Below are 13434 nucleotides of genomic sequence, written 5' to 3'. Positions count from 1 at the left end.
TATTAAAAGAGGATCAAGATTAATCTTTTAATCATCATTTTTCAAATCTTTAAAATCATGTAATAACATGTAAATACATGATACAACAAACTAAACTCAAAATTATAATTTTACAAATTTTGAATATACAAAACTATAAGTATTTTATATTATTTTGAATTAATTTTTATCTTGTTATAAATATTTAATTAATTTTTTATTTCTACAATGAAAATTAAACTCAAAGAAATTAAATATATAAAAATAAGATATAAATAATTTTTATTAATAAAAAATGTTCTTATGATAGTTCAATATTATGATAATAAAAGATTAAATTTAAATTTCAGATATTAAAATTAATATAATATTACATTTTGTAAAAAAATATTTATTAAAAATTATTGAGAAAATTACTTTTTAGTCCCTGAGGTTTAACGTAATTAACACTTCTGTCTCTCTATTTTAACGACTCAACACTTAAGTCTCCCGCTTTTTCTTCCGTCCGAATTCGTAGTCCTTCCATCCAAAATGACCGTTTGGTCAAAAGTCTAAGGTGAGAGGTGCAATTTTTTACTTAAAATGCCCTTAATGGCCATCATTTTCAAGAACTCATTTCGCCATCCAAGAATTTAACAAAGAACCCATCAAAAGATTGTTGTTCTCTTAAACTTTTTCACCCTAACAACGCTTCTCCTAACTTTTTTCTCCAGAGAATTCTCTCTTGATTCCAGAGAAAAACAAGGATTATCAAACCCTATTGTCTCTGCAACTCCAACTCCAATTCCACATCCTATTATCAGAACGGCTTGTTCAAGAACTCTCTACCCTTCTCTGCGCTTCACTACTCTGTCCTCCATTCCCATTTCCAAGAATTTCATTACTTTACGCTATATTCTTGAATTTACCGTGGATGCAGCTGAGAAATCTACAGCAAGAGCAAGAACCCATGTTTTGGGGTTCTTCACGTTTCAGGATTTGATTTCCTAGGGAAAAAATGGGTTAAATGATTGTGTGGAGATGTTAGATCAAACCCTTTATAAATATGGACTAGCCATAGATGATCTGCATGCTTTCCTTGCATCCATTGTTCATCTCCATTTATCAAGATCTTGCTTATTGCAACTATAATGAATCACTAAAAATAGAGAAACTTTTTGTGATGGTCAATTTTATCAATTCACTTGTTCCAAATGGATATTTTGGACGGAATGACTATGAATTCGAATGAAAGAGAAAGTGAAGGACTTAAGTGTTGGGTCGTCAAAATAGAGAGACAGAAGTGTTAATTACGTTAAACCTCATAGACTAAAAAGTAATTTTTCTAAAATTAAATTATATATATAACTAGTATAAATTAAAAGGTACAACCATGAACGGCAATAATCCCCAAGGGCTACCAGGACAATAGTACAACCACGTCTTGCAAGAATTGGCCCTTTTTTTTCGTCGAGGAAACGAAGTTCCCGGAAAACAAGTCTTTCCTGGAAAAAGAATTCCCGGAAACTATGGGAATGAAACGAAAACCTCTCAAACACTGAATTAAAAGACGAATCCCTTTTCCAGATTCCCTTTCTCCATCTAGAATCTCTCTCTCTCTCTTTTCAATTATACACTGATAAAATGTTAAAGCTGTGGAAATGGTACCAGAACTGCTTGGCGGTGCATCCAGTTAAGACGCAGGTGATTAGCTCAGGCTTTATTTGGGGTTTTGGCGATATATCTGCCCAGTCCATCACCAAATACACTGCGAAGAAGCAATGTCAAAAGGTACGTATTAGCTTACCCATCACAAAAATTTCAATTGTAATTCGTTTTTGAGATCTTGATCATCCTTTTCTCCATATTGTGTGTAGGCTAAATAGATCTTTTCTTTTTTTTTTTTAATGGCAATATGTATATTGGTTGTTCGAATAATAAGACGTTTGTGATCATTTTCTATTTTTATCTTTATCTGTTTGATGTTGTCCATCAGTGAAGCAATTGAGAAGCTTCTTTCTGCTCATTGAAAAATGTTGTTTATTTTATTTTATTTTTTGGGTTTTGCATTTGCTTCTTGTTTCTGAGATGTAAATTTTTTGTGCTCTTTCTTGGATTTTGAATGCAATTTTAGGATAAATTTGATCGTATTGCATTACATTTCACCTACAAAATGCATACAATTTGAATTCAATCCAAATGAAATGCTTGATTATAATAGAATATTTATAACATTGTATTGCTTTACACCCTAATGTAGCATAGTTTTTATTTGTGGGGATCAGTAGCTATAAATTCCTTTGCCACTGCTCCAGGAATAGGCATCTAACTTGCCCTCATAGATGATGATAATTATGTTTGGCACTAGGTTTCGATTCTAATACATGTTCTAAATTTGTTCTGATGTATTTGATGGTGTTTGTTTAAGGAGCGGAATGGTGCAATGTAAAAGTTGAGTTGTATTAACTACTTATGAACCGAAAACTTTTTGTGTTTGTTCAATATATGTTCATCCTGCAGTTGGAGTTTGCTACTTCACCAGGTCATCTGTTCTAAAGATGGTGTGGTTTTTCTAGTTTATAATGCTTTTATTAAGCTTTTAGGACTGTTCTTTTGTATACTTGTCTGACCTACATTGCGGGTTAATTCCACTTTAGGCTTGGCAATTTATGGTAATGAAACAGACACTTTACGATGATCTCAATTTTTTTCTTTCTCAAAAAATTCTTGATGTGTGTTGATCAAACATAAAGATCTTGAAGCTTACTCCCAACCTGATTGTTCAACAATCTGCAGCTTTATCCTAAGCTGAATGTGATCTGTGTATGATGTAGGATGGTGAAAGGAGACTTCCTAGATGCCAGCGGCTCTTAAATTGTTGTTGAGCTAAAGAAAATTGAAAACAAAGGGACTACAGCCATAAAGTTTCTAATTTTGGTCTTATGCCTAATGCCTTCCCACGTCTAGTCATCTTGATAATAGTTGGAAAGTTGGAAAGATAGACATGTCAACTTAGTTTCTATCCTTTGAATGTCGTGTGATTTGGTTTGACGCTTTATCATTGACCAGCTTATCGTGTTTGATGGGTTTGTGTTTCAAATGGCAGGATGATGAAAAAGGAGTAAAGATCAATTGGAAACGAGTAGCAACCACAAGCTTGTTTGGATTTGGATTTGTTGGACCAGTTGGCCACTTCTGGTGAGTTTCTCCTCTTGCTTTCTTTAGTGCATTTCTGTAGGGATAGCAGTCGGGTGGATTTTTCAGGTATCCAATTTGATTAAACTTTATTAGGATAAGTTCGGATTTAAGAAATAGTACTTACATAGAGTTTGAACACGATTCACTTTTAATACCCTGAATGCTTGTTACTTAAGTATAATGCGGGAGAAAATATCAGAGCCTTTGCTGGGAGTTGAACCTCAAAAGGTTAGAATACAATGTTTATCACTAGGCCATCTGATCACATTTTTCAGAGTTGACGTGTGCACACACACACAAACTGCTAATTTTAATTTACAAGAATAAAGAAATATTATATAAAGTTTATATAAGATAGTATTTCACTAAATATGTGTATATTTTTATGTATTTGTGATTTTTAGTATGACTTGAACTTCTAATAAATTAAATTAAATGAGAAAATTTTGAAATGAGTTTTATAAAATTAAAACTAACATTTTGTGAAATCTATCTTGTATTACTATCTCTCTATATATACACTGTAACTTTCTCCATATGTTATTTTTAGTTAATGGATCCACATACTAATGAGTGGAGGGTTGAACTTTGCTGGAGATGTGTAATAAAATATGTCACTTGTTTGTTTCTTGTTCATCATTCTTAGGTATGAAGGTTTAGACCAATTTATAAGGTCGCGACTTCTACTACGCCCAAATACCTTGCGGTTTGTTACTACTAAAGTTGCAATTGATGGGCTCCTGTTTGGACCACTGGATTTACTTATATTTTTCACATACATGGGTTTTTCAACCGGAAAGAGTGTTCCTCAAATAAAGGAAGATCTGAAGAGGGATTTTCTCCCTGCTCTGATTTTGGAAGGGGGCCTATGGCCAGTTGTTCAAGCTGTAAATTTCCGATTTTTACCGGTGAGATATCAACTGTTGTATGTGAACATCTTTTGCTTGTTGGATAGTTGTTTCTTGTCATGGATTGAGCAACAAGAAGATGCTCCTTGGAAGCAATGGTTCAAAGCTTTTCAGCCTTTCAAGGACCAAAAAGGTCAAGGTGGATGATTTCTCATTTTCTCCTGCTGCATCATCTTTCATTCCAGGCATTGCTGATCATAGCAGATGTACACACATAGGAACAAGGGTGAAACAGACTTTATAGAATGCCCGGAACTTGCAGTTTTGATCTTTTTCAGTTGCAATTCAGGAAAGTGATGAGAAGTTACTTATGCTATCCCATGGAAGCATTCATTTACCTTTCTCAACTCTTTGTTGGATGAAGGTAGCTTTTTAGTTTACGTTTTGTTTCTAGGTCTTATATAAAAACATTCAGACAAGGTTTTGTAAGGTTGTTCTTCAGGCTTCCCTGTATTTGGAGTCTTAATGTGAAAATTTGTAAGCCAATTAAAAAATATACTTGGCCAATATGATTTGCTTATACAAATGAAGTCTCTTAGTGATCACCAATTATTTTTCTACTGTTAGATGAATCAGTACTGAAGAATGTATTTGTGACTGAGGCGTTGTTTATGAACTGAGGGATGAGATACCCATCATTGGTTAAATATTGGGTAATTTATACAACAGTCCTTGAAATTTGACAAAATTTACATACTAGTTTCTCATTATATTTTTTATAATAAATTAAATTTTTATCTCTTCCGGGAGGAAAATGTATATATTGCCATAATTGGACTATTAACTATAGTTGCACAATTTTTAATGGTCAAAATATTAAAATATTTTTTGATGGTCAAAATATCCTTTTAGTGATTAATATTTTTTTTTATAAAAAAAAGTTATTTTTATTTATTATTTTAATAATAAAAATAAGAAAATATTATTTTAACTTTTAAAGATGGGTAAACTTGTAGATTTTATCCATTATTTTTCTTATTTATTATTCTAGTAAATAATTTAAATTTTTAAAATATAAAAATTAATATTATGTAAATATAAAAATTAATAATCAATAATTAATAATTTATTGATTATTAATTTTATTTTTTCCTAAAAATTAATTTTTACATTCTATAAGTTTAAAGTTACAAATTTAAAAATTAACAAATAATTTTTATACTTAATTAAAAATTAATTTTTAAACTTAGGAGTTCGTCTAAATTGAATTTTATGAGTATAAAATTTTTTATACTTCATTAAAAATTAAAAATCTTTTACACTTATAAATTATAGTTGGAGTCTCTTTAAATTGATTTTTATAAGTATAAAATTATAAAATATTAATTTTTATATTTTAAAAATTAAAATTATTTACCATAATAAACAAAAAATAGATAAAACTACCAAATTCACCTATCTTTAAAATTAAAATAGTAAACTCTCAATTTTTTATTATTAAAATAATAGATAAAAATATTTTTTTACTATAAAAAAATATTAGCTATTTAGAGAGTTATTTTGATAATTAAAAACATATAATCTCTTGCCAATAAAAAATTATTTTATTAAATGAAAATTAAATTTAGAGATTAATTTATTATCGAAAATTTAATAAAAAATTATTCTATGAGTTTTATCAAATTTCAATTGATTCGATTCAAAATCAACTTGAATTTAATATACTAAAAATTAAAATTCAAGTATTTGTGAAAATTAAATTGAACTATGTTAAGAGAAACTATTTTGAATGGTATTTTTTATTTTAGGTCTTCCACAGGAATAGAAAATAATAAAGTTAAAAAGAGACGAAGATAAAAAAATCGAGAGAAAAGTAAAAAATAAATTCAATATTGCCAAGAATTAAAGAGAATTATGAGAGTGGAGGGAGGTGACTGGGCGGTGAAGCGGAAAAAAAAAAAAAAAAGAATTATGAGAGGGGTTGCGTAGTGCATAGAAGAAGAATAAGTAGGGTTTGTGTAAAGAATGTTTAAACCGGAAAGAATGGATGGTTGAAATTATTTTATAATAAATTGCTAAAATTATAATTAAACTCAATAATATTTAATTATAAGTAGGATTTTAATATTATAATTAATATTTAATTATTTTATACTTTGGTCATCCAATAAAACTAGTCTTTTTTAGTTTTCTACATTTTGAGATTGTAGAGATGATATATTTTTGGACTAGGTGAAGTTGAAGATTGGTAGATATGGGAAATGGTATATGGGATTTGGGATACTTTTTGAATTTCTTTTTGCTGTTGATGTTATTGGTGTATAGAGAAATATGGGCAAATTTTGCAGTTATAGGTATAGGATTGAAAGATTGACAAATAGCATATTGAAAGATTTTCATTTAACCATAAGTACCCAATGTTCTTTATTTTGTGGAGGATATGAACTACTAATGTGTGGATTGAGTAGTCCTTGGAATGCAGATATTCTGCCATCAGCTTTTTATTTGTATAGCTTACTGTAAATCAGATTTTTTTTGGGTAGGTTGATTTTATTTACAGTGATTTAATTGTTTGAATGCAATTCATTTGCCAATCTCAAATGGAAAAAATATGAATGTTAACTGCTATAATATATATATTTAAAGAGTATACGGTGTTGAGATAAGTGATTTAACACTCTTTTTCTTTAAGTGAAATTAAGTTAAAATTTATTTTTTATAAATAAATTAAAATTAAAATTTTTTTAGATCTAAATTCATTTTTACAACACTATCACTTTATACCTGATATATTTTGAATAACAAAAATAACATCTATGATCAATGAGAGTGTTCAAACTTTTAATTAGAAATATTATATAATATAATATATTTAAATAAAATGAACTATATATTATACCATTATAAACTTTTAATAATAATTTTATATTATTATTTTATATATATATATATATATATAGCTACTAACAGTAATTATAAATATATGTAAATACATGTTTTGATCTATATATAATTATTTTAATTATTTATATTATATTAATATAATTTTATTAATACTATTTAGTATATATGTATAATCTATTTAAATAGAACAACTTAATTAATTAATTAAATTAGTTAAATTATATCATTATAAATATTTAATAATTCACCATGTAATAATTTTATATTGTGTATATATATATAATTATTTTAGTAATTTATATTTTAATAGTATAATGAAAAAAAAATACTTTTTTATCCATAAAATATAATATAATTAATTGATTTATTCTTTTATTTTTAAATCCCAACACTTCAATTCCTAAAGTTTGATTTCGTCAAAATATAATTAACGAATTTGTTTCTTTATTTTTAAATCCCAACACTTCAATTTCTAAAATTTAGTAAAATGTAGTTAGTAATAGGAAAAATGATCCAACTATCTTTTAACACTACAAAAATAAAATTCCATTTACAAATCAAAGCAATAAACTGAATATTAACAAATAAAAATTTCAGTAAGTCCAGGATCCAAACTCAATAAATATAATAAAAATTAAGATAAAAAATATTTTTTTCATCCCTCAAATATAACATAATAAATATATTTATTTCTCTATTTTTTGAACTAAATACTTTAGTTCCTGAGGTTTAATTTCGTCAAAATTCAAAGCAAAAAATCTCAAACTTAATCTCTACAAATAAATAAAAACTTCAATAAATTCAAGATTCAATTTTAACAAATATAATAAAAATTAAAATTTAAAAATTTAAATTATTAAAAATAAAACATTAAAACTCAATAGAAGATACTTTTATGATGTTGTTCGTTGTGGATCACTGCTTGCCATTTGCTACTTCAATTGCCCGCTACTCAAGTCGTTAATCGTTCCTGTTGCTTGTCACTCGATGCACCTCCTGTTCGCATCACTCACTCCTTACATCTTTGCCCACTCGCACCGCTCGTTGACCGCATCTCTAATAACTCGCGTCGCTCATTGCTCGTGTTTTTAGACACTCGCATCGTTCGTTGATGTATCTCCAACAAGTCATATTGCTCACTGCTTATGTTGTCAACCACTCACATCGCTCACTTCTCTCATCTCCATCTACTCACATCACTCGCTGCTCACTACTTGTGTCTCCAACCACTCATGTCACTTGTTTCTTATGTCATTGGTCGCTCATCTCGTGTCACTGGCCGATTCTCTATCTCCTTCTTAATTATTACAAAATGGGTTTTTAACATACAAATTTTGTAATTTTATGTATGGGTTAGATATGAATAATAAAGAGGATGTGAAAAGTAGATGAAAGAAATATGAGAATCTTAAGGGTATAAGAAATTTTTATTAGGGAAAATTACTACTTAGATTTTATGGTATGGAGAAACTCATTAGTTAGTTTCTCGATTTTGAAAAAATCTACTAGTTAGTCCTTCCATTAATTTTAGTTGTTAAATATTATAAAAAAAATTAAAATGCCCCTGATATGGACTAATTACCAACTAATAAGTTTTTCAAAATTATAGGGACTAAATAGTAAAATGTTTAATGACAAAATTAATGGAGGGACTTAGACATGGCCAAGGGGAGGTTTCAGTTCGAAACTAGCAATTCGATTTAATTTTTGAATCGAACCAAAATCAGCCCGATTTAAAACAGTTCCAGTTTTTAACGGTTTCAATCCAATTTTAGTCCGGTTTTAAAACAGTTCAGGTTTTAGATTTTTATGATTTCGGTTTCAATTAAGTCCAAATTCTGAACGGTTCAACTCGATTTCGGTTCGATTTTGATTCATAAATTTTAAACTAAAAATTTAGATAAAATTAAATAATAAATAAAAAATTAAGTTTTATTAATTAAGTGATATATCTTGTACATAATTCAATAAATAAATAAAATAATATTAAATTTAAATGGAAATAACACAAACAAGTTTGTTAAAAAAAAATAATGGGATTGAACTTATTTAATATTTAAGTTGCCTACGTATCCTCGTAAGTATTAGAGAAATCAAAATTCTCGTGATTCAGTTACAATAATTTTATTTGATCTTTATTATATATCTCCTGCTTCCAATGGGACAGTAACTTAACTTGTGAAATCATCATCTTCTTAATCACGATATTTGGTTCTAATCTAATTGTCTAAATAACATTGTGCTTCAAATACTGTAGCACTAAGCATGAAATGTCTAAGCATGAAATGTCTTTCATCTAATATCAAATCACTGCAACTAAATACTTGCAACTAAAATTTGAATCATCGCTGTCACCAAATTCAAAGTGAGTATATAAATATAAATCAATTTCAATTAGTCCACCAGTACTTCTTACTCTCTTTTATTTTTGTATTAAATATTGTGAACATCTCTTTGCATGATTATATTGTTGATTATTCGTATTTCCTTCGGTGGAAGATCCTCCGAGTACAATTGATGCTTCGGTAGCCATATAACACTCATACATATCCAAAACATTTTGTTTTACCTCATTTATTGCTTTGTGTGCATCGAATTCTATATCAATAACATTATAATAGTCCACTAATAAATCACAAATTTCATCTATTTTAATTCTAGGATAAAAAAATGCAGCAACAAGATAAATTATAGGAATTTGTCTAAAATAATTAAGTCATTTTGTTTTATTATTTAAATATAATCTTTTATTTCATCATCTTCTTTATTATTTTTTAATGTCGATACAATATTAACTGATTCAATTAAAAATACATGCGCTGTTGGTGAATAAATATGAGAAAAAATTTCAGTAGTATTAGAACTTGTAAAACTTCACATATTTTTTTACAAATATTCCAATTATTTGCATCACACATAAATGATGAAAATCTACTCTTAAAAAATGAAAGTAATAAATTTCTATATAGGAAAGTTTGATTTAACATTTTATAGGTAGACTTTCAGCTTCTAGGAATATCTTTTACAAATTTTATGGGTTTTATATTATTGTTTGTATGATAACGTCCATATTCTCTCGTAACATTTGAATGTAACCATAAAAAAATTAACATATTTTTTATAGGTTAAATATATAGATTTAAACTTTTAATTCCATCTTGTACATATAAATTAATCACAAGACATACACATCTAATATGAAAATATCTACCATCAAAAATTGATTGACATATATTTTTCAAAGATGCAATAAATATAGTATTTGCTAAAGCATTATCAAAAGCAATGCAAAAAATATTGAACATAAATTAATATTATTCTAAGATATTTTTAATTAATCATGTAATATTTTATGCAGTGTCTATTTTATTAAAAACTCTGAAACATAATAATCTTTTTTGTATAGTATAATCATTATCAATATAATGACAAGTAATTCTCATATATGAATTAAATTGTCAGTGATCTGTCCAAATATTTAAACAGATAGAAATTTTATGTTTCATTTATAATAACAATTGGATCAATTAATTTTTAACTTTACTATAACATGATTTTATATGTCTTTTTAAAGAATTATGAGGAATTTTTTTATATTAAAGATATAAAGCCGTTTGAAAAGATTTCAAAATTAAAAATTTTTTAGTAAACGAAAAAGATAAGTGTTCAACACTTACTAATTTTGCTATTTCTTCTTTAACTAGAGCATCAAAAAATTTAAAAATAGTGGGTGATTGCATACCTCCAAATTTTGCAATTTACAATAGTCTTGTATCTATTTCCGCATTAAAATTTAAAAAGGTGATTGCAATAATTGCATCTCACTTTAATTTTATTATTAATGAATATTTTAGTAAATATGAGGCTTTAATGTATGACCTAATTGGATTAACTTTATTGTTAGCTCTATTATTGATATTAGTATTAGCCCTTCATCTTCACTATTATTGTGATCCGATATTTGTTTGATTTGTGAAAAAAAACTGACTATCAAATAATTTACTGAGAGTTATTGAAATAGAGATCAAACGTATATTGATTGATAAAATTTGTTGTTTTCCTTTGCCCTTATTTGCTCTCATTTTCAGAACTTGTTATAGAAAAAAAAAAATCAAATTGAAACTTTTAGCTATAATCGAAAAAACGCAAAGTTATAGTATTTTTTTGTGCCTTTTATAAAAGTGTTTTGCACTAACTGCAACTATAAGGATGTTTGGATATAGGGAAAGTTGGAGGGGAAAATAAGGAGAGAAAAATAACTTAGAAATGATATTTTCCTTTGTTTAGGAAGTGAAGGGAAATAAATAAGGAAGATAAAATAAAAATTTACCTTACATTGGTTGTTTTCTCTCCAAATTAGAAAGGAAAACATAAAATTATATTCGTGTTCTTTAATTTTTTTAACCTTATATAGAAATAATGGAGAGATTAGTAATTTCAAAAAACTAATATTATTTTCTTCCACTCCTTTTTCTTTTCAAACAAGCAAAATAAGTTTATTTTCCTTTTTCTTTCTTTTATTTTCCACTGATAAAAGCGTAAAAAAAAATAAAAAATTAAAACTATTTTCCTCTCATTATTTTCCTTCCTCACTTATAAACTATCAAAACAGAACGCAATTCTTATTTGGTGTAGCACGGAATTTTTCATAAACTAAAAGGAAAAGAAACGTTTTTTTTTTTTAAAAAAAAATATTAATTATTCACATTTCAAACCAAAAGAGATTAGCCATCAAATATGCTGTGGAGTTATGATTTTTGAGAATTGTTGGCTAGGCTCACAGATAATGCAAGTCAATTTCTTATTTTGTCTAGGCTCGTAATTTTTGTAATTGATCAAGCTAACTTTAACCCCAACAACAAAATTGAATCTTCCCCTCAAATCACAGAAGTGTTAAATCTTCCTTTTGATAGATATCACTTATCAATTTTCTTAAAGCTTATTTTGATGTGGTTGTGGATTAATTAATCACTCATCAAATCCCTTATATCTCTGATATTTTGCATCTTAAAAGTTTAGTGTGTACAGAAGCTTTCCTCTTTACCAAGAACAGGAGTTTAAGGTATATCTAGATAGAGAGTGATTGCAAGAATCTTGTTTCAAATTTCTTAGAAAACTCTGGTCCTATTGATATTAGTGTGGTGATTAATTATATTCAAGAATTAAGAAAAATATCGATTTTATTGATTTTCTATTTGTAAAATATTTCTATAATAGTATTCGCTCATAACTTGGCACAGAAAACCCTTTGCTCCCCATCTTTTGCCAGAAATCCTGTTACTCAGCAGTATTTTTTTTTTTGAAAGCATTACTCAGCAGTACTTTCTCAAGGGTTTAATCCCTTTTGATGCATTCATCAGAAGCAAAAATAAAAAATAAAAAATAAAAAATAAAGCTAACTTTGACTTTTACTAATGTCTTGACATACCATGTATATAATAACAGTAGGCAAGTTAGGATGGATAACCGTACATATCTAACACATCGTCATAATCTACACAAGTGATATACATGAATAGATAATTTTTATCATTTTTCTATCTAATTGAAATAAAAAATTTATTTATTTATTTTTAATAAATATTTTATTTAGAATAAAAGAATTCAATTATTTTTAACTTAAAAAATTTTCATTTAAAAGAAATAATTTCATTTTAAAAATACTTGAAACTTGCTTGATTTTATAAAAATTTATATGGATTTTTTTCTTATAAAATAAATCATGTCAAATAATGTTTTTAAATTACTTATAGACACAAAAAGAAAATTTGCTGCTCACATTTTCTTGAAACTTAATTTCTTCTCTCATTATACTTCCCTTGTGTTTAGGTGTCATCTAATATCATTATAATTGTGAATAAATTAAGCTAATGAGCTATTTGAAAACAAAAATAAAAAAATTAATTCCTTCTCTCATTGTATTTACCTTGTGTCTACTATTATTATAGTCATAAATAAATTAAGTTAATGAATTATTTGAAACTTGATTAACAAAAGTTTAATCTAATTCGATTTATTTTTTAAATGAAGTAATTCAAATTTAAATTTTAGAAGTAGCTAATAAACATGTCAAACTCAAAGTTATTTATATTCAGTTAATTAAATTAAGACTATGAACTCATTTTAACAAGTTCATTTGACTAAAAATATTTAATCTTAAATCTAAATTCACTAGGTTGTAGATAAATAGAGCTACTAATGCTCACTCCACACTTATTATCTTAAACTTAAAATTTACTAAAGTTCTAAATAAGTTAGAGCTATTTTTCAGTTGTTTGATATTTAGTTCGGATCATTTTCTAAATAAACTAAAATTTTTATCATTAATAATCACTCAAATTGAAAAAAATAAAAAGAAAAAATCAAATTTAAGCTTGAAAAAAAAATTAAATGAACCGAGTATAAACTCTTAAAAAAACGATTCATTTATACTCCTAAGCATCATTTACTATTCATGAGAGAACTGCTGAAGAAATATATATATATATATATATATATGTATATACAGAAGAAGAAAAAGAACTGA

At 26.8% G+C, this 13434-nt stretch overlaps 1 protein-coding gene across 3 annotated transcripts; it reads left to right on the top strand.

Moving 5' to 3' along the window:
* Positions 1 to 1363: 1363 nt before the first annotated feature.
* On the top strand, positions 1364 to 4609 carry LOC110610604 (protein SYM1). 3 transcript variants are annotated; one of them, XM_043954575.1, is made up of 4 exons: positions 1364 to 1749; positions 3065 to 3156; positions 3803 to 4064; positions 4250 to 4609. In XM_043954575.1, exons 1-4 carry the CDS (start codon positions 1603 to 1605, stop codon positions 4280 to 4282), a joined length of 534 nt encoding a protein of 177 aa, XP_043810510.1. In that variant the 5' UTR covers positions 1364 to 1602; the 3' UTR covers positions 4283 to 4609. The 3 variants fall into 3 exon arrangements, with proteins under 3 accessions (XP_043810510.1, XP_021606291.1, XP_021606292.1); XM_021750599.2 differs by having other exon boundaries at positions 3803 to 4609; XM_021750600.2 differs by having other exon boundaries at positions 1612 to 1749; positions 2793 to 3156; positions 3803 to 4609.
* Positions 4610 to 13434: the final 8825 nt, after the last annotated feature.

Source organism: Manihot esculenta, chromosome 3 (genome assembly GCF_001659605.2).
Source record: "Manihot esculenta cultivar AM560-2 chromosome 3, M.esculenta_v8, whole genome shotgun sequence".
NCBI classification, from domain to species: Eukaryota; Viridiplantae; Streptophyta; class Magnoliopsida; order Malpighiales; family Euphorbiaceae; genus Manihot; species Manihot esculenta.
The sequence above is the reverse complement of the archived record's forward strand: the minus strand, read 5'-3'. Positions and strand labels throughout refer to the sequence as shown.

Coding starts and splice junctions, on each gene's coding strand:
- LOC110610604 (XM_021750599.2), top strand. CDS start 1,603: ATGTTAAAGCTGTGGAAATGGTACCAGAACTGCTTGGCGGTGCATCCA. Junction 1,750..3,064: donor CGAAGAAGCAATGTCAAAAG/GTACGTATTAGC, acceptor TTCAAATGGCAG/GATGATGAAAAAGGAGTAAA. Junction 3,157..3,802: donor GGACCAGTTGGCCACTTCTG/GTGAGTTTCTCC, acceptor CATCATTCTTAG/GTATGAAGGTTTAGACCAAT.